This window comes from Oryctolagus cuniculus, chromosome 10, assembly GCF_051225735.1.
Source record: "Oryctolagus cuniculus isolate XC-2025 breed Fujian yellow rabbit chromosome 10, ASM5122573v1, whole genome shotgun sequence".
Lineage (NCBI taxonomy): Eukaryota > Metazoa > Chordata > Mammalia > Lagomorpha > Leporidae > Oryctolagus > Oryctolagus cuniculus.
The window spans coordinates 96,584,251-96,611,298 of record NC_142876.1 but is presented as its reverse complement, the minus strand read 5'-3'; the positions used below and the strand labels follow the sequence as shown (position 1 = coordinate 96,611,298).

At 47.3% G+C, this 27,048-nt stretch overlaps 1 protein-coding gene across 3 annotated transcripts in view; it reads left to right on the top strand.

Annotated features, from left to right (window-relative positions):
- Positions 1–27,048, top strand: part of CACNA2D3 (calcium voltage-gated channel auxiliary subunit alpha2delta 3) — an 875,732-nt gene that overhangs the window by 438,609 nt on the left and 410,075 nt on the right. For all 3 annotated transcript variants that reach the window (XM_051851529.3, XM_051851528.3, XM_089305523.1), the window contains one exon: positions 24,928–25,017. In XM_051851529.3, coding sequence (XP_051707489.1) covers positions 24,928–25,017 — 90 coding nt within the window. The remainder of the gene's footprint in view (positions 1–24,927; positions 25,018–27,048) is intronic.

Here is a 27,048-nt window from a genome sequence, read left to right as displayed (position 1 = left end):
CTTATCTAGTTACAAATAAATGCCTGATGGCAGTGATTTCATTAGCACGTGACATTCACATTCATGGATCAACAGGAAAGCTCCAGAGACTGAAGTATCTATCACTATGTTGGCAATTATATTTAAGTTTAGATACAGAGTTTCATTAAAAAAGTATCAGATGCGTAACAAATTGTGCCCTGATAAGTCAGAATAAGGTACACACTATCTAATAAGATGGTTTTGAAGAATTTCTTCATCCATTTCATTGAGGATGACTGCATTCATTTGCAAGGAGCTGGTGATGACTTTCCATAACTCCCGGCAATTTTATAGAAAAGCATCCAGCAGTGCTGTGGGGGCAAGGTTGCAGCTTATGGTTTTGAAAAGTGACTTCTGTGATTTACTGAAGATCTGTGTGCTGGAGGAAGCAAGAGCCCTCCCAGCACAGACTGTGGCAACCCCACCTCTGCCCTTGAGGTTTCCACTTCAAGGTTGTCCTTTGTACCTGAATTGGAACCCAAATACCCCCGCCTCTCCAGGCATTGTTTAGCTTCTGGAAAGGCCTTGCATTCATAGGGAAGTGAGCAGCAGGAAGCTACTGTTCATGAATAGAGATACAAAGATCTATTTCTGAGAACAGAGGGAGACCCCCAAAGGAGGGCCTTGTGGAGCTTGATGGTTATTTGAGAGGGAAAAGCTGAAGGACTGCTTTCCTCTGTTATTTTTAGTTTTTCTACTGAGTTGTTTTTAGTTTTTTTTTTTTTTTTTTGGATTGCCTTCAGTCCAGGAGGTTTTACTTTGAAGGTTTTTTTTTTTCATTCATATTTATTTACTTATTTGAAAGGCAGAATTAGAGAGAGGGAGAGAGAAAGACAGGTCTTCCATCCACTGGTTCACTCCCCCGAGGGCCACAACAGTCAGGGCTGAGCCAGGCCAAACAAGGGGCATCCTCTAGGTCTCCCACCTGGGTGGCAGAGGCCCAAGGCTTGGGTCTTGTTCCACTCTTTTCTCTGGCCATAGACAGGGAACTGGATCCAAAGTAGAGCAACCGGGACAGGAACTGGTGCTCATCTGCAGTGCCGGCATCACAGGCAGGCAGTGCTTTAGCCTGTTCTGCCACAACACTGGCCCCAGGTTGAGTTCTTAAGTATAGGTTTCAATAAGCTCTGTTGAGAATGGAGCCACCAGCCACCAGCACACAGTCTGTCCCATGGTCTGTGGTTCCTGTGTTTGTGTCCTGGTGGCCAGTGGATGCTGCGCTGTCCTGTGTCCATCCTTCCCTGATCTGAAATCTTCACAGCACTCTAGGTTCATGCACTGAGATCTCCTAATCTGTCCAGGGCCCTGGGAAGCACAGTGTTCTAGTCACTTTCATTCCAGTTATGATACTCAGCTCTAGCTGACTCTGAATCTTCCTGTTGGCTCCAAAAGCTATCTGATAACTAGCTACTCTGAGTTAGTTTCTGTTGCTGGCATCCAAAGAATGCCAGTGCATTGACAGATGAACTTTGCTTCTGTTGGAGGGTATGCAAGGTTATTAACCTGAGTGCACAATTGTTTGCATAGCTTCTCTGATGGGGAGAGGGAAGGCCTCCGGGTCCTTGCCTGAAGTGAATGCCTTGGTGTGTATGTGACTGTGTGGCTCCTGAATAGGCCTCTCGTGGGCCAAAATCCAGAAGACTCCTGCCTAGCAGTGTAGACAACACACATGCTGCACGCTGTGTGATTTTCAGGGTCTCAGAGAAATTCCTGCCAAGCGAGTTTGTTGGCAGAGGTAACTGGAATTTCTCAGAGACCTTGACAGTGGTGTGACTTGAGCCACACGGCTGTGTTCATTTCCTAGGGCTTCTGTGAAGAAGTGCCACACAGCCAGTGGCTTCCAAGGGCTAACTGGTTTTGCCTCGCAGTTATGGAAGCTGGGAGGCTGAGTGTCCAAGTGTGCCCAGGGTGGTGCTAGCTCTGAGAACTGGAGCAGGATCCTTCCTGGCCAGCCTCTTGCGAGCTCCTGGTGGTTGCTGGCACTCACTGGTGCTCCCCGATTGCAGCTGCCCCCTTCCAGTCCTCCAGCAGCACATGGTGTTCTCCCCGGGTGTCAGTCTTTACCTGGCTGTCTTTGTCTATGGATATCGTTAATGTTGGGTTAGGGCCCACCACACTCTGGTATGACTTCAACTCAAATTAACTTAAATTTTCCATGACTCTTCCAAATAAGGTACTTTCTGGGGGCACTGAGCGTTACTACTTGCGTGTATCTTTTGGGGGTGACACAATTCAACCTACTCAACCCTCTTTGGAGTCCATGTGCTTGTGATAACTTGTCCATGATAGGGCCTTTGTTCTGTTGTGGATTTACCATACCATTCGGAACCAGCCTGTCTTGTTCATACCTGGGGGACATGGACTGCCCTTTCCAGACACACCATGGTTCTTTCTGCCCAAACACCTGCTTTGCTAAGTCTCAAGTACTCTCCTTTCTGTTTAGTGAGGCATCCCTGATCACCTGACCCAAGGTAGCCCAAGCTTCCTGCTCCACTCGCTCATGCCAGTCCTGCTGTACAGAATGCTTGTGACAAGCTATTCTACCCTAACCATTTTAAAATTTATTTTTTGTCTTGTCCTGCTGTCACCAACTAATATATAAGTTCCATGAGGCCCTGGACCCTGTCAGATTGTCCTAGTGCCTATAACAAATGCTAAATAAACACATGTGGTGCTGTCAGGAAAGTGAGTTCCAGTCCTTCAAGCGTGTGTTAGCATCACATAAGTGATTGCCAATAAATGCAAACAGGACTTGACTGACAGCTGGGTAGCATATATAAACAATAACTATAGGAGAATCCCTTGCATAGGAATTTTGAGTGACTTTGTCTTCCATGATGCCTTCAGATTAAGATGCAGAATTCTTTATTAGCAGAACAAAATGCATATTAATTGGGAAATGAAGATTCCTCCTGGCCCATTTCTCTAGCCTGGGTTAACTATTCCTCCTTGTCTTTAAGGCTGGAAAACAGCAACAAATCAGGAGAAGAGGATTTGTCAAGTCATGTAAGAATCAGCTGGTATTTTCAGTTCACTATGGAATGTAGCTTTCTTTCATTCTTTTCTTTTTCAATTTAACTGTTTTTCCACTAAATGGTCACATACAAACAACCAGTGCTTCCCTCTTGTGAGCTTCTTTTTTTTTCTTAACCCATATACAGTAAATTTTAATGTAATCATGAATCATTAAAACCATAGTAGTATAACCATTGGTTTGACAAAAAGTATAAAGCAATGTTTTACAAAACTAAAATATTTGCAGCAATACTGATACACAAAGGCGTTTTTCTTTTTTGTTTCTTTTTACATAGAAAACTTTTATTTAATAAATGTAAATTTTGAAAGTACTAATTTTGGATTATAGTGGTTCTTCCTCCCATAACCACCCTTCCACCCGCAAACCATCCCATCTCCTACTCCCTCTCCCATCCCATTCTTTATTAAGATTCATCTTTAATTTTCTTTATATACAGAAGATCAACTCTATACTAAGCAGAGATTTCAACAGTTTGCACCCACATAGACACACAAAGTATAAAGGACTGTTTGAAGACAAGTTTTACTGTTAATTCTCATAGTACAACACATTAAGGACAGGGGTCCTACATGGGGAGTACATGCACAGTGACTCCTGTTGTTGATTTAACCATTGACACTCTTATTTATGACGTTAGTAATCACCCAAGGCTCTTGTCATGAGCTGCCAAGGCTATGGAAGCCTCTTGAATTCACAAACTCTGACCTTACTTAGACAAGGCCATAATAAAAGTAGAAGTTCTCTCATCCCTTCAGAGAAAGGTACCTCCTTCTTTGATGGCCCCTTCTTTCCACTGAGATCTCACTCACAGAAATCTTTCATTTAGGTCATTTTTTGCCAGAGTGTCTTGGCTTTCCATGCCTGAAATACTCTCATAGGCTTTTTAGCCAGATCAGAATGCCTTAAGGGCTGATTCTAAGGCCAGAGTGCTGTTTTAGGCATTTGTCATTCTATGAATCTGCTGTGTAACCTGCTTCCCATGTTGGCCCGTTCTCTCCTTTTTAATTCTATCAATTATTATTAGCAGACACTAGTCTTTTTATGTGATCCCTTTGACACTTAATCCTATCTTTATTATCAGTTATGAACTTAAACTGATCACTTTAACTAGTAAGATGGCATTGGTACCTGCCAACTTAATGGAATTTGGAGTCCCATGGCAAGTTTTTAGCTTTACCCTTAGGGGTAAAGGAGTGTGTGCCAAACTGTACATCTCCTCCCTCTCTTATTCCCACTCTTATTTTAACAGGGATCAATTTTCAATTGGATTTAAACACCTAAGAATAATTGTGTGTTAAGTAAAGAGTTCAAACAAAAAGAATAAAATAGTAAGCTGTTCCTCGACAGTCAGGACAAGGGCTGATCAAGTCATTGCTTCTCCTAGTGTCCATTTCACTTCTACAGATTTCCTTTTAGGCGCTCAAGTTGTCACTGATCAGGGAGAACATATGATATTTGTCCCTTTGGGACTGGCTTTTTTCACTCAGCGTGATGTTTTCCAGATTCCTCCATTTTGTTGCAAACGACTGGATTTCATTTTTTTTTTACTGCTGTATAGTATTCTATAGAGTAAATGTCCCATAATTTCTTTATCCAGTCTTCTGTTGATGGGCATTTAGTTTGATTCCATGTCTTAGCTATTGTGAATTGAGCTGCAATAAACATTGAGGTGCAGATAGCTCTTTTAACTGTCAATTTAATTTCCCTTCAGTAAATTCCGAGGAGTGGGATGGCTGGGTTGTATGGTAAGGCTATATTCACATTTCTGAGGTATCTCCAAACTGTCTTCCATAATGGCTTTACCAGTTTTCATTCCCACCAGCAGTGGATTCGTGTGCATTTTTCCCCACATCCTCGCCAGCATCTGTTGTTTGTTGATTTCTGTATGAGGGCCATTCTAACCAGGGTGAGTTGAAACCTCATTGTGGTTTTGATTTGCATTTCCCTGATGGCTAGGGATCCTGAGAATTCTTTCATGTGTTTGTTGGCCGTTTGGATTTCCTCTTTTGAAAATTGTCTGTTTAAGTGCTTGGCCCATCTCTTAAGTGGGTTGTTTGTTTTGTTGTGGTGGAGTTTCGTGATCTCTTTGTAGATTCTGGTTATTAATCCTTTATCTGTTGCATAGTTTGCAAATATTTTTTCCCATTCTGTTGGTTGCCTCTTCACTTTCCTGACTATTTGTTTTGTAGTAAAGAAACTTCTCAATTTGATGTAATCCCAGTTATTAATTTTGGCTTTGACTGCCTGTGCCTCTGGAGTCTTTTCCAAGAAGTCTTTGCCTGTGCCTATATGTGAGCTTTTTTTAAAAAAAGATTTATTTATTTATTTGAAAGACAGAATTATAGGGACAGAGAGAGATGGAGAGATCTCCATTCCCTGGTTCACTGCCCAGATGGATGCAGTGGCCCAGAACTTCATCCAGGTCTCCCACATGTACTTGGACCATCCTCCACTGCTTTCCCAGGTGCATTAACAGGGAGCTGGTTCAGAGGTGGAGCAGCCAGGACTCAAACTGGCACCTATATGGGATGCCTGCATCACAAGTGGCTGCCTAACCTGCTGTGCCACAACGCTGGCCCCACTTGCAAGCTTCTGGTTTTATGCTTTGGGAAGCCAAAGAGCAGCACTCCTAGGGCTGAAGGAGTTGTTTCTGTATTCCAAAGAGGTGGAGTAGTCCACAGAGGAAGTGCCTTTCAGCTCCAGGGCTCTCAGGCGCATAAAGAGAGTTGAACTCACAGACTTTCTGGCTTCATCCCAGCCTGCACTTGTACTGCAGCTCCAGGGAGCACGGACTGTGAGATCAGGTGCCTTAGTGCTGGAGCAGATGAAGTCATGGGCTTCTCAGCTCCTCTCCAATTCCTCTTTGCATCAACCCCAAGTACAAAAGGCTAAATGAACATCACTCCCAGTGTTCACATCTTCTAAAGCAAACTGCACTGCTCTCCCAAGTCCATCACTGCAGATGGACATCAGCTTCATGGCTGCCTGCTTCTTGTTTTGATTCAGATGCTCTTCAGTCCTTCATTTGAGTTTCTTGAAAGAATATTTTTAGTTTGCCTTGGAAGTAAACTTGAAAATCTTTCCCATGTGTAGGCCTTGCAGCCAGAGGAGTTGTGATCAGACAAAATCCTAATGTTAAGGTTTTCCCTAAAATAGTGTTTTACTATTACCACTGAGTGCCATTGGATGAACATTGGAGAAACCCCAAGGACAGGAGTTGGATCTGTGCACAGGGAAGTTACACTCCATGTGCCCTCAGGAGTCAGGCTCACATCCTTCCCACTCTGCCTCTCCCTGTCTGCTGTGGGTGCCCTGGAAGTCAACCAGGTGCAAATGGGTCATCCCGAAGGCCCAAGGCTACAGTTTTGTAATGAAACAGCTCCTCCTGTCTCCTGGCATGCTGCTGCTTTTATCTGGACTCTTGAATCATTGCCATGCTCTCCTGTATCACCCAGCACCACTCTCTAAGTGCTTAACATCCTCACAACACCTCTACGCAGAATGGTCAGAGTAAAAAACTATATCCAAGTACTACCAAATGCTGGCAATTAGATCTCTCCTGGGTAGTTGTTGGGGATGTACGATTGGGCAGCCACTCTGGAGAACAGCTTGATAGTTTCTCACCAATTTGAGCATATAGTTATTATAAAATCTTATATATGACCCAGGGGTCCTACCCCCTCAATATTTCTTCTAGAAAAATGAAAACCTATGTCCACACAAAAACCTGTGCATCGGTGTTTATAACAGTTTTCACTGTGGTTGCCCAAACTGGAAGCAACCCAAATGTCCTTTAGCAGGTGAGTGAATCAACATCCATACAATGGAATCAAAAAGAAGGAGCTATTGTTACAGGCAGCAACTTGGAGAGATACCATCATTGTGTTGATGGAAAAAAGTCAGTCTCAGAAGGTTCCATGTGCCTGATTTCATTTAGAGCACATGAAGTTATAGTGATGGAAGATGATCCGTGCTTGGCGGGGTCTGAGAGTGAAGGGGTGGTGTGAATAGAAGTGGGGGGGTGTCTCTGTATGGTGATGAAAGAGTGCAGCCTTCTGTTGTGGTTGTAGTTACATGAATCCATTGTGATGGAGACTGTACACACAATTAAACATGAATATGAAACCTGGTGAAACCCAAATGAAGTCTGTAGTTTAGTTAATAGTGTTTGTTTTGGTCCATTTTCTGTTCTAACAACACAGTTCCACAGATGGGTAAGTTATGAAGAAGAGAGATTTATTTTGGCTCAAGGATGTTGGCCAAGGTTGAAGGGCAGCATATGGTAATGGCCTTCTTGCTGGAAGAATCCCAAGTCAAGAGCAAAAATCACATGGCAAGAGGCAGGGAGTTCATGTGTGTGTGTGTGTGCAGACATGTGCCTGTTTGAATTCTAGTCCCTCTCCCTCTTCTGGTAAAACCACCAGGATTTATTCCTGGGCCTGTGCCTTGATGACCACACCTCTGCACACCCTAGTCAGATTAACTTTCTACCCTCTTAACCCCTAACCAGGGGGATTAAACTTCAACATGGGTTTCAGAGTAGACAAGTCACAGCAGCTTTGTACCATTGTTGATTCTCTGGTTTTGATGGTTGTACTGCCATTGCCAGGTGTTGCCAGGTATTGCCATTGAGGACAGCTAGGGGAAGGGCACAGGAACTCTCTCCTACTATTTTTGCCATTCTCGTGTGAGTCTATAGTTATTTAAAAAGAAGTTGGTTTTAAAAATCCCCCAATGGTAGATGACAAATTCTGAATATTAATTAGTTTTAGACCCTTTGCTCACTATACATTTGCTATCTCATTTGACTGTCCCAATTGTCTTATCTGTTATAGTCTACCTTCCACATTTTATTGTTGAGCAGACATTATCAAAACACACACACGCTCATGGTACTGATCTTAGCCAAAAGTGATCCCCTCCCTTCTTCTTTCTCCCTCCCTTTCCCCCACCCCCTCCCCCTCTTCTTTTCCCTCTCTGAAACACACACACACACACACACTATGGAGTCCAGAATTTGTGCATTTAACTACCGTGAGGTTTTTCCTCTCTTACCAGATTTTGACGTGCAAAGACTGGTGTAGACCCAATTGGGTACTGGCCACATAGCTAGAGCTCTTAATTTCTAGAAAACATGGCTTCCATGCTTGCTGCCTGCTGTGTTGAGCATGGCTTTTGCAGATTTGAAAGTATTGTGGCTTAGAATTCTTTTCACAAGAAGGTAATGAGGATACATTAAAATTAATGTGTAATCTGTCAAAGAAATGTATCCTTAGAGACCTTCCTTGGCCATAGAAGCAGCTCGCAGGGAGTGAGGTCCCAGCAGTGTGGGGAGGTGAATGGGACTCATGATACTGAGTCCATTGGATGGTTGTCTGGACTCTGAGGCTTATAGTGACCTTGAGCAATTTAATCTCCTGTCTGTGTTCCTAGCAGCAAAACAAGGGCCTACGCCCCCTGCCTGAGGAGGTGGAAGAGTATTATAGCTGAATTTTGCTGTTGCTGCCTGACCAAATTCATGCATTCAAGCCCTGACCTCTAATGTGACTCTTTGTGGAGAGAGAGCCTTCAGAGAGGTTAAGATTAAACAGAGTGCTAGGAGGGATGCCCTGGCCTTATGAAACAGGAAGCAACATCAGGGATAAATGTACACAGGGAGAAGGCCATCTGTCAGCCTGGAAGAGAGGCCTCAGGAGCAAGCAAACCTGCCAAGTCCTTGATCTTGGGCTTCTGTTCTCCAAGATTATGAGCAAACTGATTTCTGCTGCTTAAGCCCCTTGGTCTGCGGTATTTTGTCATGACAGCCTGAGCTGGCTAATCCAGAGCGGAGGTCAGGAAGATCTAGGAGTGTAAGAAAGGTCTCAGGTGCTGCCTGCACATCAAGTGAAAAGGATGACTATGGGAATCTGACATCCGAGCATGTGTCTTCGAAAGAGCCACTTTGTGGGGCAGCATTGTGGCATCGAAGTTCAAGCAAGCACTTATGATCCCTTATCAGGGCACCAGTTGTTTCCTAGCTGTTCTGCTTGCAATCCAGCTCCCTGATACTGCATCTGGAAAAACAGCACAAGATGGCCCAAATGCTTGGGCCCCTGCCACCGATGTGGGGGACCATGGTGGAGTTCTGGGCTCCTGGGTCAGCCTTGGTCAGACCTGGCTGTTGTGGCCATTTGGAGCCAAACCAGCAGGTAGAAGATTCATTCTCATTCTCTCTCTCTCTCTCTCTCTCTGCCTTCCCAAAAATAAATAAATAAATCTTTAAAAAATTTAAATAAGAGTAAACTGAATCCAGCTTCTCTTTTTTTATTGGCCAAGTTGGTGTTTCTCATTGAAGCATCTGAGGGGACAGCAATTGCGTGATGAGATGTGAGTTGGTGAGCTGCTGGGGAGTGAGGCGAGATTTGTGTGGTCACGCAAAGCTGAGAAATGACAGATGAAACAGATTTAAACTTTGCCACAGGAATCCTCAGAGTCTTTCCAACGCTCCTGTCTGTTGTCACTCTCTGAGAGAGTACAAAGATTTTCTGCAGCATTTAATCGAGTGAGTGTACTAGGTGACAGCTTGGTTAATGCTGTTTTGTTCGTGTCCTTGGCCTCGAAACAGCAGAATGGATTGTCTCGTGGTTCTGGAAGCTGTGTCAAGGTGTTGGCAGGCCATCCTGCATGCGAGGTTCCTGCCTCACCTATTCTAGTTTCTGGTGGTAGACAGAGTCCTTGGTGTCCCTTGCTTGGAGGATGCATCACTCACATTTTGTGTGTGTGTGTGTGTGTGTGTGTGTGTGTGTGATCAAATAATAAGACATACTGGATTAGGGCCTAGCCGAATGAGTTCTTATTAACTAACTGTATCTGCAAGGATCCTGTTTCCAAACCAGATAACAGGGGTTAGGACCTCACCCTAACTTCTGGGAGAAGAGAAACCATCCGTACGTAGAATGACACAATAGGCTAACCCTCTGCCTGTGGCGCCGGCACACCGGGTTCTAGTCCTGGTCGGGGTGCTGAATTCTGTCCCGGTTGTTCCTCTTCCAGTCCAGATCTGTGCTGTGGCCTGGGAGTGCAGTGGAGGATGGCCCAAGTGCTTGGGCCCTGCACCCCATGGGAGACCAGGAGAAGTACCTGGCTCCTGGCTTCGGATCAGTGCGGTGCCGGCCGCAGCGGCCACTGGGGATAGTGAACCAATGGAAAAGGAAGACCTTTCTCTCTCTCTCACTGTCTACTCTGCCTGACAAAAAAAAAAAAAAAAAAAAAAAAAAAAAAAAGAAAGAAAGAAAGAAATACTTGGCAACTATTGGATTAAAGAGCCTTAAGTTTTTACTTTGTAGCCTTTCATTTTTGTTTCTCTCAGGTAAACTGCTTAATTTAATCTTACCTTCCTGCAAGCAATGAGTTTTAATCAGTGGGGCACAGCAGAGTCCCGTTAGTACATTTTTTTAGAAAGTCCATTTCTGTTCCCTGCTTCCCTCAAGATTCTTACCCAGTGGGGCATGCAGGCCTGAATGTGTTTGTTTGAAAACTAGCATCTGAGAGATGCAATTTGATTGTATCTGGCTGCTGTATTCCAGAGCTTTCCATGTTCGGAGTCTGTAGAAATGCCTCTTCACATACTCCTGGCTTTCACAGTTTCTCCTTCGCCACAAGGTAGGGTTGCCCTCATTGGGAACTCATGGCTATGGTGCCCCTCCTGGTCTTAGCTGGGCATCCAGCAAGAATGTGGAGGGGAGGTTGTGTCTGGGATCTGTCCTAACCCGGAGACTCAGCCAAGCTCCAGGCAGCAGTAACCTTGGAGGGGTTCCCAAAATCACAGCTCAACCTGTGTGAAGTGTGAATGCAGCCTGCCCGACTGAACCAGGCGTGAAAACCGCATTCTGTGCGAACGAATCCAAGTGCCGGTGCATAGCATTGAGCTCTTCTTTTTTGGAGTCTTGTGATCTTTCTCACTGTCGACCGTTTCTTAGACTTTCTGCTTTAGGAAGTTGCTTAAAAGACCTTTGCAAGGTGGCTTTGCTAAGACTCAGTTCTCCACCTGTCCCATTTCCAGGGACCTGGTCCGTGCATGGCTTCCCTGCCATAATGCCAGTGTGGTTCTTAGCCATCTGGTCTTCTGTCTTTGTCTTCAAGGTCCTAGGAGTGCCACTTGAAGTCATTGAGCAGTGGAGTCATTTTTCTTCTAAAATGCTAACCAGAAGGCCATTTTGTTAATTTAGTGTGGCTGCTTTTATGCTCAAATGAGAAATTTCCATAAAACTAGAAACAGAACAATGGAGCTTGGGGCACTTGGCTGACTTGGTACCAGAAATGGAATCGGGTGCAAAGCAGGATCTTTTCAGGCCTGGACAAGAATTACAGTCTGGGAAAAGTGGAATTCAAGACACGGTGTTGCCTTGAAACTTATATTCTGATTTTGGCAGGATGTAGAGGAAGAATAATGGCAAAGGAAAAACAAAACACTTAAGATGCCTATTGTAGAATCCCATATTGGAGTAGTGTAGCATTTTCTTTTTTAAAGAAATGAATTCAGTACATACTGTATTAAAGGGATGTTTGCGTTTTTAAAAAGATCATGAATCATATTCGCTTACACTTAGTGCTACTCTATGTTCTCCAAAGGGCTGCAATGAGACAGCATGATTGGAAGGGGGTGTGCAGTGCCCTCACGGTCTGTCTTTCCCCAGAGTTGCGCCTCACCCCTGCTGTGTTCATTGTGGCATTTGACTGTGTGGTGGGCACCACTTCCTTCTCGCCCTCTGCTCTGCCAGGGCGTGCAGTGGGGATTTGCCTGCTGAACACCAGCAGAGTGCCAGGTGGTTTCCGGAGTCCATCCAGTGCCCCTCTCAGAGGAGAGTTCCTTTTCCTTCAGTGGCCCGATGGCTCCTGAGCTCCTGCAGGGTGCAGTAGGGAACCTGCCCACACTCCCTGCTCCTTCTGTCACTTGAGTGACTCACAGTCAGAGCCCACCTGGAGTCACAAGCAGCCCAAGGCCCCTGGGTGGGGGAGGAAGAGAGAGAGTAGGCTTTGTGAAGGTGAAGTCTGGGGCAGCCCTGGGAGAGGCTGCACTCCCCTTAAAGGAGCCCCTCCAGTCCCTGCGCACACTTGATTTGTGAGGAGTGTTCCCTAGATATCAGATGATTAACGAATTTTGTCCTTTTTCTCTGTGCAATAGGAATAATGATTTTCTTTCTAAAGCCCCTTTAACTTTAATTGGTGAGTAAGGATGTGCTAATTAAATGCATGGAACTTACTGCCTGCCTGGCTGAAAAGTCCAGAGCTCTGATGACTGGCTAGTCGCCCTGTGAGGACTGGGTTGGTCAGCTAGCTTAAGAGGCCCAGCAGTTCTCTGTGGCAGACAAGACAGGACCCTTTGCTACCCCACGATCCTGCATGATCCTGCATCCTGGGGCAGGTGACCTGTGCAGAGGAGGGGCTCCTGCATCACTGTGCTAGGAGAAACAGGAAGGGGTCTCTGTGAACTGTCCTGGAAACAGACCACGCCCCTCACTGCATATGAGGAAGGACAGCAGGCAGTTACTAACAGTGAGTGCCGTGAGACCGTCCCCACTGAATGGATGCCGGCAGTGGAGTTGAGCAGGGGATGTTTAGCCGACACGTGACTTAGAGCCCAAAGACCTCTTACAGTCCACATTATGGGCATGCATTTGCTCGCCTACTTGTCAGCTAGACTGCACAATTACAAACAGGTGTTTTGCTTCAGAAAAATGAGATATTTGAAAGTTGTGTATCTTTTTTTTAAAAGATTTATTTATTTTATTTGATAGGTAGAGTTACAGAGAGGCAGAGAGAGAGGTGTCTTCCATCTGCTGGTTTACTCCCCCAAATGGCCATAACAGCAGGAGCTGGGCCGATCCAAATCCAGAAGCTGGGAGCTTCCTCTGGGTCTCCTATGTGGGTGCAGGGGCCCAAGGACTTGGGCCATCTGTCACTGCTTTCCCAGGCCATAGCAGAGAGCAGGATTGGAAGTGGTGCAGCTAAGACTCGAACCGGTGCCCATATGGGATGCCAGCATTGCAGGCAGCAGCTTTACGTGCTACACTGCAATGCAGGCCCCAAAAGTGGTATATCTTTAACCTTCTGGATTAGAAAAGAAAGATGTTCCCCTTATTGCTGTGTTGTCAAACATTCTTTTCTGGAGATATTCCTTATACTGTTTTGTTTGCCTTACCAGGGGTTGAGTCTTAATTTTCTAGAGTGGGACATTGGAAATCTTTCTGTGGATTTCGTGTGCTGTAGATGAAAATGCATGCCCCATTTCCTGTGGATTAGTGCTCTTCTGCTTTACCCAGGCTGCCCGGGTCTTTGAGGTCTTTATTCCTGTTCATTCTCGTGGCCCACCTGCTACTGATCTGGAGTCCCTGCCTGTCATTCCATCCTAGCTTTGAACTGTAAGGTCTCTCGCCCCTTCAGCATCCATTCTGGCTTATAATTTACTGGCTGTGAAGTTTGAATGCCTGGAAGTTCCCGCTTGCTCTGACTCCTTCCCGAATCTCCAGGCCCACGGAACACTTATTCTTTTCCCTGTATGACCTTAGTATCATCATTTATGTCTGCTGTTTCTCCCTGCCCCAGGGCCCTGGCACATGCCATTTCACTGTCTACCAGTGTCATGTCCTAGCACCCCGTCTTTGCCTAGTTAACCTGTGCACCCTCATTGAGTGCCCCTGTTATGTAACACCAATGCCTCCTTTTGGTTTCTCCTGTCACTCTTGCACCTATCTGTGTACTTATTGACTGCAGTCATTCTCCAGTGACATCTGGACTCTATGGGACAAGATCAGATATGCTCTTGTTCAATTGACCAACTACAGTACATCTCATGTGGTACATTCTTATAGACGTGGCGACTCGATGACCGAATACAATCCCACAACAGGCCAGCAGGCTCAGAAAAGTGTGACAGTATGAGCACAATGGGGAAAAAGAGGAGCATGCAATAAAGAAAGATGTTGGGTTAATATAGCCAGACTTCACTGTGCAGATGGAAGGGGGTTGGCCTGATGGGTGCCCTTGGAGGCCCTGACCTGTCCTGAGGATGGAATGTGGACTCACTATGGTGCTCGCCTATGGCAGAGCCTGCCTCAGTCACCCTCAAATCTCCTGCCTTTTTCATCCAATTGTTCTGCTAGGTCCAGTCCTTCTTTCCCTCACCCTGTTGCCTAGTCCTGAAGTAGACTTCTGTCTGCAGTGCAACAGATGCTTATTCATCTTATTTCCTTGTCACCCAGCCTGCGTGTAATTGGGATACAGCTTACACCAGTTTTTTTTTTTTTTAAGACTTATTTATTTATTTGAAAGGCAGAGTTACAGAGAGGCAGAGGCAGAAAGAGAGAGAAGTCTTCCATCCACTGGTTCACTCCCCAGATGGCTGCAATGGCCAGAACTGTGCCGATCTGAAGCCAGGAGCTTCTTCTGGATCTCCCCTGTGGGTTCAGGCCCCAAACACTTGGGCCATCTTCTACTGCTTTCCTAGGCCATAGCAGAGAGCTGGATCAGAAGTGGAGCAGCTGGGACACTAACTGGTACCCATATGAGATGTGGGCACTGCAGGCAGTGGCTTTACCCACTGCGTGACAGTGCCTGTCCCTACACCAGGTTTTGAAACCTTCATGCATGTCTGGGACTACGAGGCTACCATTCTCCTCCTGTGCCATTTTGGTTGGCTCCTTGCTGCTCTTTTTTCCCACTCCTCCTTCCCTCTACTTTCCCAGGACAGTGCAGAGGCTGTAGGGTGTAGAGAGGGAAGAATGGCTCCTTGGAGAAATGGTCCATTCCAAGGCAGGACAAGAAGATGAAGGAAATGAGCTGGGAATGTCTTGCCCATTGACAGAGGGAGGCTATCAGCACTCCAAGAGAAGAGGCCTCCACTGGCCAAGGATGTGGTACCTTGAGCATCTCCCCTCCCCCCAAAAGTGAAAACAAGAAGTAGGTTGAAATGTGCATAACCTATGTTAGAATTCTTGCTGATCATGAAAAGATGAAGTGGAGAAGCATATCATCATAATGATATGAAGGATATGAAGACCACTGATGAAAGCCCCTCCTTTGTCTACCCTTGAACCAGTCTTTATTCTGAAGATCAGGAAACACATGAGCAGCTGGCATTGACCCAGTTTTCCTCTATAAGTGCTTCATCAGATAGTGGAATAATGCAAAAGAGGAACCTCCTCTTTCTAGAAATTTTCCATGTAATAAATGAAGAGGGATGATAGAATTAAAGCATCACCATGTTTCATCCCCTAATGAATTAATGAATCTAGGTGTTGAACATTGATGGCTGCCACCATTGCATGGAGACTAAAGACATTTGTCAGAGGGAAGTAATAACCCTGGGACTAAAGTACACAAATGTGTAGCTGAACCGGAACTGATCAAGCCACTAAATTGAGCCTTCAGTTTCCTAAAAGAGAAGGGACAGAGGCACACGTGAAATGGCACTTCAGGGCTGGTGCCGTGGCTCATTAGGCTAATCTTCCGCCTGCGGCGCCGGCACCCCGGGTTCTAGTCTCAGTTGGGGCTCCAGATTCTGTCCTGGTTGCTCCTCTTCCAGTCCAGCTCTCTGCTGTGGCCCGAGAAGGCAGTGGAGGATGGCCCAAGTGCTTGGACCCTGCACCTGCAAGGGAGACCAGGAGAAGCACCTGGCTCCTGCCTTTGGATCAGCACGGTGCGCTGGCCACAGCGGCCATTGGGGAGTGAACCAACGGCAAAGGAAGACCTTTCTCTCTGTCTCTCTCTCTCTCTGACTGTCCACTCTGCCTGTCAAAAAATAAAAAATAAATAAAAATTTAAAAAAATCCCAATTCTGGGATATCCTGCATGACCAATAACTTGGTTTCTTCAAGTAAAAATAGTGAAAAAAAATATAGAGGGCGAGCCTTAGAATAGGAGACTTGAGAATCTCTTGGCTGATCACAGTGTGTGGACTTACCTGGTTCCTGACTCTGGTGGTGGGACTCTGCTTGATGTGAAGTGAAATGTGGCTTGTGACTGTTCTTTCACGTCTGCTTCTTTCACAGATGCATTATGTTGAAATGTTCACAGGAGAAATAATGTGTCTAGGTTACACTTCAAAATAGTCTACCCCCGAGTTTGTCATCACTTGAAATGGGACATATTAATTATGCTGTGCAGTTTCTGGGGCCAGGAATCCAGGCTTAGCCTGCCTGAGTTGTTCTAACTCAGAGTCTCTCATGAGCTTGCATTCAGGTTGCAGGCACGGGGCTACAGTTCTCTGAAGTTTGCCCAGGATGGAAGATTCACTTCTAAGCTCCTCCTTATAGCTGTTGGCAAAAGATTTCCATGCCTAGAGCACTGTTGGTGGCAAGCTTTGGCTTTTCACCTCGTGGGAACATGTAGTAAGCTGTTCCCAGCACAGCAGTTGGTTTCCCCCAGAATGAATTATCCAGTAAAGGTCAGAAAAGCGACCACGAGGGAAGCCACGTGTTACTTACAACCTCATCTTGCAAGTGGCCCATCCCTTCTGTCTTCTCTCATTCACAGGAACCAGCCCTGGAGCCTTAAGAGATGGCCCCAGGAGGATCTGACCAACAGGACGCGAAGGTCCTGGGCTTTTCCCTGGCTGCCTCCAGTGAGGGTAGAGGTGGCGGAGTATTGATACCACAAGACTTGCCATTGAGAAAATTGTTGAAATCTTCTTTTCCACAAAGTTTCTGAGGCAAAGAAAAGAAAGTATATTTGTTGGAGGCCTAGTGCTGGGGTGGAAGTTGTGATGTTGCCGTTTATCAGCTGTGAGACCTGGTTGAGTGAAGTGAGCCCGTCTTCTCATCTATACAAGAAAGGTGTTGCGAGAGCAGCTGCCTGGCTCTTGACATGATCGTGAGGACTGAGGGAGGCAGAGCACACGAGGGCTCAGAGCCCCCAGGAACTACTGGCCATCAGCAGCACCATTCCCCCTCCCTCTCAGCCCCCTGTTTTTGCAAGGCTCAAGCCATCCCAGACCAGCTGTTCCTAGAGACCCTCTGCTCTGCTGTTTTGGTAGCATGTCATGATTCTCCCTGGGAAAAGCTACCGGTGTTTCTTATTTTAGCCCCTCACTGTGGGCATCCCCGCTCCGCACACTGCTGCTCTGCTTGGAGGTGGCAGACCGGGGGCTATCCTGCACCTGCACTGTTGCCCTCCATGTGCCCTGGGCCACTGGGGCTGTTTACAGGCTGACTGTTCTTGTCTGTCCAGCATCCTCTCTAATCCTCATTCCTCCCCAGGAAATCCCGCTGTCCTTATAAAACCCATCACACCGGCTGGAGTGAGGCTATCACCAGTTCTTGCTACTGCGACCTCAGAAATGGGCATACCATGCAGATGTGGATGAGGCTGGGCCATTCTCCTGCCACCTGATTGGCTCACACCCACTAGACACGCAAGCCAAGCTCGGCCAATCAGAATGTTTCTGGGACATTTCTAGTACTAATGGTGCAAGCGAGTCTTGGGTAGAGCCACCAACTTTAGCAAAAACAAACAGAGCATCAAGTTAACTTTGAATTTCAGATAAGCAATCAATTGTTTTTAGTATATTGTGCATCTGAGATTCAGTTAATGCGCATCAATCATTTTGTCAGACAGTGCTAGCTCCTGCCCAAGGGGTGGCTAAGCTAGGAGGAGGTGAGACATGTGATATAGGCAGCTATGTGCACGGGAGCCTGCTGGCAGAAGTCGAGCCATGGGACACACAAAGGAGACTTAGCCCTGAGTGCATCCTTGTGTTCCTGCCACCCTCTCCCCCTTTCTCCAAAGCAGCTGTGTTCCCAGTCTTCTGTCTTCCCAACTAAGGCTTTCCTTTTCCTAAACTTAAGGTTGAGTTTATTTTTGCTGTTTGTTTCTTGTTAGATTTTGAGTTTATATATGTTAACAGGCTCAAAATATAATACCAGAAGGAGCTGTGAGCCACAGATACCCTACTAATAAGACCCCATGTTAACTGAGTGCTTTGGCTGGGTGCTGTGCTAAACACTTGTCTGAATTACCTCATTAAATCCTCACTGTGGCTCTGCATGATATATATGGAGAAAGTATTGACCCAATAATCTACCTTCTATATAGTTATTATAGGGAGATTTCTGCACATATGTTTATGGTGGTCGTGTTTGAAAAAATAAAATCCTGAAAACTCAAGTTTTCATCAGTAGGCAACTAGTCAAATAAATGCTGGCACTTGCCTAAAATGAAACCAGTCAAGTGCTGTGCCACATAGGATACTTTTTTTTTTAATTCACAGACTTGAATGAGAATGGAATAAATCAAAACAATTACATTTAACACTCATATGTAATAAAACTGGGCAAAACACACAGGTCATTGAAAGACATTTTTGATGAATACAAAATGTATAAAGCTATATAAATCTTCCAAGTGATCATACCAGAAAAGTTCCATCTTGGTTGTCTCTTGAGGTCACAGGTCTTTGCCAAGCTGACCCAGAAGTGGCATCACACCACTGTTCCAGCAAGTCACACACACTGATCCAAAGGTGTGTCTCATTCCCCACATGCCATGTAGGGCACGGTGGGGCCCCAGCTGCATGCATGGGTGCAGAGGATGTGAGCATGACCATGGGGTGATGGTTGAATGTGAGCTGCCCACCGCATCCACAGCACCGTGTCTGCTTGGCCTTCTCCCTGGATGCTGACTATCAACACACATCCCTTCAGAGCGGGAGCTTCCCCGGAGTTGGCACCGTGTTTGCAATGAACCGAAGCTCTGACTTGTGTCATCTCACTCACTCTGCAGCTAATGAAAGCATTCTTCCTCTAAGAAACAAACTTGAAGCTAGTCAAGGTTTCCCCCACGGTTTCCAGAGGATGAACTTGGACCCTTGGAAATGTCAGGGAGACATGGAGGGTGAGGCCTGCTGTTTACACTCACGTCACCAGGCCATGCTGAGACACAGAACAGGAGCTGTTGTCCCCGAGAATTGGGGCTGTGGCTTTGCTCAGGTTGACAGAGCCTGGCTCCCAGAGATTCACTGGCAAGTGGTTGTGGCCTCCAAGGAAGGTGCTCTGCTCACACAAAGGGGTGAGTTCCCTGGGCCCAGCCTTGCAGTCCAGCGTGGGAATCACCCGGTCCCTCTCAGCCGTTACTTGGAAACGAGGACTGTGCCAGTGGAGGTGCTGTTCCAACACAGAGATTCCCCACCTGCAGAGAACTGCCATCTCTGAGCTCATCAGCACCATCTCACATGGAATAATTAGTGCTTTTGCCATCGGAATGAGGTTGTAGCTAATTTGATGTACCTGCTATAAAATAACATTCATTGTTCACATCCAGGAGATCTATCTTGTCTCTAATTTGGCACTGGCATTAAACAGCTGCTGCCTTTAGACGCTTCAATTTGTTACACACAATGTGGAGGAGAAATGAGGAATGGCTCAGACAGGGTTCCGTGGGTGTCTGCACTTTCTCCCCCAAATTGCAAACAGCTGGGCCTGCCTCTCTCCTACCAGTTTTCTTCAGCCATTCTGTTTCATCTTTGAGCAGCACCATGTCCTTGCTTGCCCTGCCGGAATCAAATGGAAAGGTGATTTCTTGGAGCCCAGGCTTTGAGGCAGTGTGTCACAAGGCATGTGGCTTCCCCTGGAAATGCGTCCGTAGTGCACTGCCTTGCATCCTTGAGGCATTTGCCCCGAAGAGGCTGTCACTTTGAGCCAGGCGATTTCTCAGGCTAAAAGGCAGCAGGTGGAGGTCATCCCAAGGTTGCAAAAGCACATGTCTCCAGGAGGGATTATTACCAGGACAAAGAGTCCATATGTGTGTTGAATAATCTTGTGTTGCAGAATCAGGTGTGGCATCTTCTGGGTCTCTGCATTGGGTCACAGAGCTCCCTGAAGCTTTATTAGGGAGTCTCACTGAGGAGTTTGGTGTCAGAATGAGAGACACCATTGCCTGGACACCACACACCTGTTCAGGCTGAATTGGCTGATGACAGCCATATCACCACTTTGGAAGAGGTGGTACCAGGTTTATCATTGATGGATCTGAAAATCGGAGTGCCCCTGCATGGTCACCTTCAACATCTTCATTTTAGGGCTCTCAATAATGGCATACCTTGAGCACCCTGCTGGCCACAGTGCAAAGCACCCAGCTAGGTCAAGTGCAGCAGAGTGCTGTGCGTCAGAGGTATTGGGACTGCTGCGTCCCAACACTGCACAAGGAGCAATAGAAACCGAACCTACACATTACTCCTTTGGGCTTCATTCACAAACCACAGATTAAAAAGTAAAAGCCCCAAAAACTTCAAGAGAGCGGCAAGAAAACATTAAACCAAGCATGGAGTGCTTCCGACCCTGGGACCCTGGGCCACTGCATGTAGGTCCCTAACCCATGAGACCAGCTTGACTAGGGAGAGTACTGCTTTACCCAGGAGGCTGACGTCTCCACGCCCACCTGCGTGCTGTGCTCTGTGCCTGGAGAAGGGACCTATTGCCAAGAGCCCAGATACAGCCCTCTCTGCCTCATTCATACTTGCTGTGCCATCTTGGGGGGGTTATTTCATTCTGCAGAGTCTGTGAAACAGGAGCATAGTGGTGCCTTTGTTTCAGGCCTGGTGGAGATGAGTGAAGTAACCCATGAAAAGTACCCAGTTCCTGGCATAGTCATCACTCTGCCAGTGCTGGCTGCCCTTGGAGGACTTAGTCACGCAGTTTCTGAAGTTTGCGTGGCTGAGTGGTTGCAGCAACCCTGGGCCACACTGCTGGGTCTGAGATTCAGGTCCACAGTACTTGGGAGGTCCTGAGGTGTCACTGGGAGGTGGCTATCTTTCCCCTAATCTGTACCCCCAACCAGGACTACTGGCCCTCGGGGGCACTGCAGGTGAGAGGATTGTTTTGTCTTCTGATGCCCACTTTTCATTTGACTTCCCTGCTCTCAACTGAGAGGACCCAAACATTTATTCTGATCAAATAGGCAGGAAAAAAACACTAGTACTGCTATCAGAGAGAGAGTTATGGGTGTGAGTCAACAGTCAAATTCTGGCGGAGGGAGAGGGAGTTTCACCAGGATCCCTGGCTGGCCTGGAAGTTGTGACTGTTGGACAGAGATAAGCCGAGCCTGCTGGCATCCGGGCACAGGCGCCGTGGCTCCTGCGGGCTCATCTCCCTGGGCGTTAAGCTGTGCTAATTGCTTTGGAAGCGAGGCCCGTTCCTGGGCAGCAGCATATGCTGCGTGAGTCGCCTGAAGCAAAGATAAAATGCCACCCTCCTCCTCCTTAATTGAAGTTTAATAACAAAATGGAACTGTCACCATTTCCAATAAATGGGTTATTTTAATTTAGAAAGCTAATGGAGTCTGGCCGCCTCCTGCCCCGTGGTTGTCAAGCAGCTTCCTGGCTCGGGCCACTGCGAACCTCCCATCCCGGAGCTGGGCTTTTGTGGACACTCAGGTCTCGCAGGAAGTGAAGTCGCCGCCTGCTCCTGTCCGTCTAAGAAAGCTTGACCCTTCTGGGGCGAAATGAGTCATGGTCCAAGGTGTGTTAGCGTGGGCATTTGCCAGCCAGGAAGATGGCAGAGAAGCGGTGTGGAGTATAAATCTTGCTAGGGATTTTTTTCATTTTCATATGTTGAAGACGGATTTTTCTTTCAGTGGTTATGAAATGAAATTTAGTTTCCCGTTGTTCCTCTCACTGTGATACTGTCACATGCCTTCTTTCTTCCTGCCCGGTGCCCCCACACATTCGGAGAGAAACAAAGGCTCAGATAAGGGAGGTGCCCTGGGCTCACCGGGAGAGTGGGTGGTGGGGTGGGAATTGGGGTGCAGTCCTCCCTGCCCAGTGCACCCCCTGTCCTCTCGTCGCCCAGTGCTTCCACATCCGTTTCCCACAGCGGGCTGCTCGCCTCGGAGTCCCAACTGGAAAACAGGATAACCGGACCAGAACTCGGTATCCCAATGCCTGGTTCAGTTTTGGTTTTCCCAGAGTCTGTGGGGTCTGTATGCCCCTTGCTCACAGAGGATGATGATGATGTGATGGCATTAAATATCACAATGTCTGAATCTTACAGAGGCCACAACTGAGCACAGAGAGAAATAAATCTGTAGGGCAGAGAGGGCTGCATGGCAGTCAGCCAGGTCCCTTGGTTTGCTTGTGGACACAGCTCTTAGGGTTAGTTAGGATTTGTTTTCAGCAAAATCAAGTATCTGTCTATGCCATGGGTAGTCAAGGCAATGGCTGCTATGTGCATGAGCACTAAGAGCCTGCTGGGTATAAATGCCTTGCTTTATTTATTTATTTAAATTTTATGTATTTGAGAAGCAGAGTTACAGATAGAGAGAGGGAGAGACAGAGAAAGGTCTTCTATCTGCTGGTTCACTCCCCAAATGGCCGCAACAGCCCATCCAAAGCGAGGAGCCTAGAGCTTCTTCCAGATCTCCCAAGCAAGTGCAGAGGGCCAAGCACTTGAGCCATCTTCCACTGCTTTCCCAGGCCATTGCAGAGAGCTGGACCGGAAGAGGAACAGCTGGGACTAGAACTGGCACCCATGTGGGAATCCAGCACCACAGGCGGAGGATTAACCCTCTGCACCACAGCACCGGCCCCCTTTGCTGTCTTACACAGGCACTCTGCGAGCCACACAGGACAATGATGGTGACTAAGGAGGGAAGGAGGGCAGGTGGGCATCTGGAGCAGCAGCTAAGCTGCTGGCTGGGAAACCTGCATCTCATACCAGAGTAGCTGGGTTTGAGTGCCACCTCTGCTGGCTCCAGCTTCCTGCTAAGGAGGGCCCTAGGGAGCGGCAGGTGATAGTTCAGCTAGCTGGGTCCCTGCCACCCATGTGGGACACCCAGATTGAGTTCCCTGCTCCCAGGCATTAGGGGAGTGAACTGGAAGATGGGAGCTCTCTTTCTGTGTTTATTTATCTTTCAAGTAGATAAACTTACAATCAAAACAATGAAAGATCAGGATGCTGATGTGGTTCAGGTCATGGGGTAGGGGGAAGAGGAGTTGGATCTGAGGGAGAGAAGAGAGGATAAAACATCCTTCACCTGCCGCAGATTTGGGAAACCTGTCATCCCTGTCGGTCAGAGGCCGCCCACCTGGCCACCAGGAGGTTCCCCTCACTACACTCACACACCTCAGGCCCATCATCGGCCTCCCCTTGGAAGCCCTCCAGGAGATATTTGGACCCGATTCATGCCGGAGAGAAACAGAGTGGCATTTGAGCTCATTGTGAAAGTGCATTGAGAAGGACTCAGGGACACGTTGCAACGTTCAACTCAAGTGTCCAACAATAAACGCAACCATTGCCTGAAGCAGCCCGGGCCGGGCAGGTCGCAAGGATGAAAAGAGAAATTAAATGGCTTGCAGTGATCTTTCCAAAAGCATTCTGGGGCACTCAGCACTCTCAGATGCTGTTGAGAGAAATGAGGTCCCAGGCATGGAACGCCTGTGTAGAGGAGGAGGCCGCACGCAGTGATGTGACCCTGGGGCCACTGCATAGCAGCCTCTGGCAGACAGTGCAGCAGGTGTTTGGTCAACGCCAGCCTCCATGTGGGGCTCCACGGTTACTTTGTTTTGTCCTCTTCAGTCCCCAGCTGATGCTGGGCCGCTGTAAAACCAACATAGCCAGGAGGGACTTGAAGTCTCATCTCATTGTGTGGGATGCTTGAAGGGCTTTTGGATTGTAGCCTTGCAGTAATTACGGTTGTCTTGCTAGATCCGATCTTTATCTGTGCTCCTTAGAGATGTCTACAGAGCGCCTGCTGGTACATCAGATGTGTGGTAGACATGGGAGACTGAATGAAGCCCTGTCCTAAGGAATTTCACAGTCTTGAGTGGGGACTGAGTTGATTTAATTAGACAGCAGTACATCTAAGGGCTAAGAGCAGGTGTGTCTGAGAATGAGGTGGCAACATGAGATGGCAGAGGGAGCACCCTAAGCTAGTCTCAGCGATGGGTGGTCTGGGGAGGCCTCCCAGGGAGGGCAGACAGTGAGATCCCTTCTGAGGTCCCAGAATGTGGGTGGGAGCATGGTGGGGAGTCACGTGATGGATTGAGAGTGGGTCCCCAGTGAAGGGGAGCAGGTGCAGCATGCCCAGAGTGAGCAGGGCTGGGAGAGCGGAGGGTAGAAGGGCGGAAGAGGAAACTGGGAAGGTGGGAATTGCAGGCGAATTACTGTGGCTTTTTTAAACCTAATTCCTTTTCTTTTTTTTTTTTTTTTTAAAGATTTATTCATTTGAAAGGCAGAGTTACAGAGAGGCAGAGGCAGAGAAAGAGAGAGATCTTCCATCTTCTGGTTTACTCCCCAAATAGCCTCAACAGCAAGAGCTTGGCAAATCCAAAGCCAGAAGCTTCTTGTGGGTCTCCCGTGTGGGTGCAGAGGCTTGGGCCATCTTCCACTGCCTTCCCAGGCTGTAGCAGAGATCTGGATCACATAGCTGATCCGTTTGAGCAGCTGGGTCTCAAACTGGTGCCCATTTGGGTTGCTAGCACTGCAGACAGTGGTTTTACCCACTATGCCACAGCACCAGCCTCAGATGAATTGCTTTTTGTCACTAGAGTTCAAATCATTTTTTCTCTGAACTATAATCAAAGCTAAACATGAATATTGAAGGTAGATTTCATATTTGGTCTGTTTCTATGCTTTGAATGTGGAAGAGAAGTCAGTAAATTATGACAATTTGGGTCTGAGACTCTCTGGTCCTCATGGAGTGGGCTTATATCTCATGGTGTGTCCCACTGAATCCCCCTCTGTGGCTATGAAAGTTCTCAGAAAAATGTGGAAGAGAAGTCAGTAAATTATGACAATTTGGGTCTGAGACACTGGTCTTATCATAGGTGCACCTGGCCATCCAAGGCTGTCATTCTGTGTGACAAGATGGACCCTAACGGAGCTTCTGCTTTGCCGTTTCAGCACTTCCGGGAGCATCTGGACAAACTTTTTGCCAAAGGAATCGGAATGCTGGACATAGCTCTGAACGAAGCCTTCAACATTCTCAGTGATGTAAGCTCCTCTTTGATTTGCTTTTTCCATCCCCAGGAAAATAGATGGGATTCTAAATAAAAGTTGTGGACTAGCATTACTGTCAGGCCTAGATGTAACAAATGCGAGTTAGGACGGTGAGGCCGGTTGGCCATTTATAGCATCTGGGGAGCAGGTGCTGCCCAGCAAGACCAAACCAGCTCCCTGCTGGGGTGAGCTGCTGGTGGATTCTGGGCATGGACGTGGCCGCCCTGCTCCTCTGCTCTCAGGCCATCCGTGTCCCCCAACACTTGATCACTGCATACTTCACTTGGTGAGGTCTCGGTTTCCTCGTGGAGTGGGCTTATATCTCATGGTGTGTCCCACTGAATCCCCCTCTGTGGCTATGAAAGTTCTCAGAAAAATGGAACTAAAAGGTAAGTTTGTTTTTCTGCAAAAAGAAATATTCTAGTTTTTTCTTTTATACTATACTTTTTGAAGATCCCTTCCCATGCATAGATTCCAAATATTTTTGCACCACAATAATACATCTTTTCATTCCATTTTCCCATGCCCTTTGTGAAGTGCCCTGGTGTTAGAGAGCGCTCCACGCTACACCTATCCTTCCCCTCCTCCACCCTTGGGAGACTTGCAATAGGCAGTCGGGTAGCAAAGCTTCAGTTAGTACTGCAGGAAGGACACTGACTTAAGCAGATAGTTCTCACACTTTTCTCAACAAAGAACCCACTTTCCAAGCAGTGCCCATAACCTGCTGTGAAACACGCTGGGAAATCCGGAGCTGGTGATTCTGACCCTGGTCTCGAATTGCATTAGTCTGGAATAACATGTTTCTGCTGTTTTCTGGTTACCCTTGGTGGGGGTAGTCAGAAGAATAATGACTAGCTTGTATTATCTATGTAACCAGCATATGTAGTATGCTTTTAATGGCAGACACTGGGAATACACAGTGAACAGACTAGGCAATGTCTTTGCCTCAGTGGAGCTTACATTTTGTGCAAAGGTCAGAAAATTATGGATCACAAGGCACATCCAGGCTGCATCTTGTTTTGTGAAATGATGTGCTATAAAGTTTTATTGTCACACAGCTGTGCCCGCACATTCATGTATTGTCTGTGGGCGCGCTTGTGCTACACCTGCCGAGCTGATGATTTGATTAATTGGCTTGTAAAGTATAAAACATCTTCTTAGTGGGCCTCTCTGGAAAATGTGAGCTGACCCCGGTTCTCGTGGGAGGAGACCGGTGAGGTGAGCGTGAGTGAGTACATGACAGCGCTGTTGGCGCTCTTACAATAAGGAGTTCTGGGATGAGAGAATTGCTGGTTCATACGGGGAGGTCAGGGAGGCTCTGTATGAGGAGGTGAGGTTGGCCTAGAGACCTGAAGGAAATGAGGGAGCAGCTACGTGGACATCTTGAGGAAGATGGGATGAAACAGTGGGTGCAAAGGTCCTGAAGCAGGTATGGTTGGCAGATGTGCAATACAGCAAGGAGACCGGTGTGAGGAGAGCCAAGTAGGGGAAGCAGAGGACGCTGGAGCTCGGGATCAATCCTGTAGACCCTCAGAGGCTCTCCCGAGGACATTGGCTCTCGTTCTGTGCGGAATGCAAAGCCCTTGGAGAGTGAGCCGAGCATGACATGATCTTGGGCTTGAGCAGCGTTTTGCTAGCTGCTGTGTTTGGAGGCAGCTCTAGGAAGCCAGAGGCTGTTAAATTATCTGGGGGAAAGATGACGATGACTTGGACCAGGAGGTAGCAGAGAGTGAATCAAGCAGAAATAGAAACCACTGTAGGTACTTCGAACAGTAGCACTGTGGTTCAGGGAACTGGTTGCATAGGGAATGGAAAAGCTGAGACCCAGACAGGGAGTGAAGCCAGCCACAGATTAGCACCAACAGGGCACAGCTCCTCTTTGGGGCTGGGGTCTAACAGGCAGGAGGGAGGGGTGACAGCAGAGCCCTGTCCCCGTGGCTCCCTCGATGGTCATCAGACCATGGGAGAGGCTGCCCAGCAATAACTGCGGTCACAGGGGGAAGGGTAGGCCTGTGGAAGCTGGAG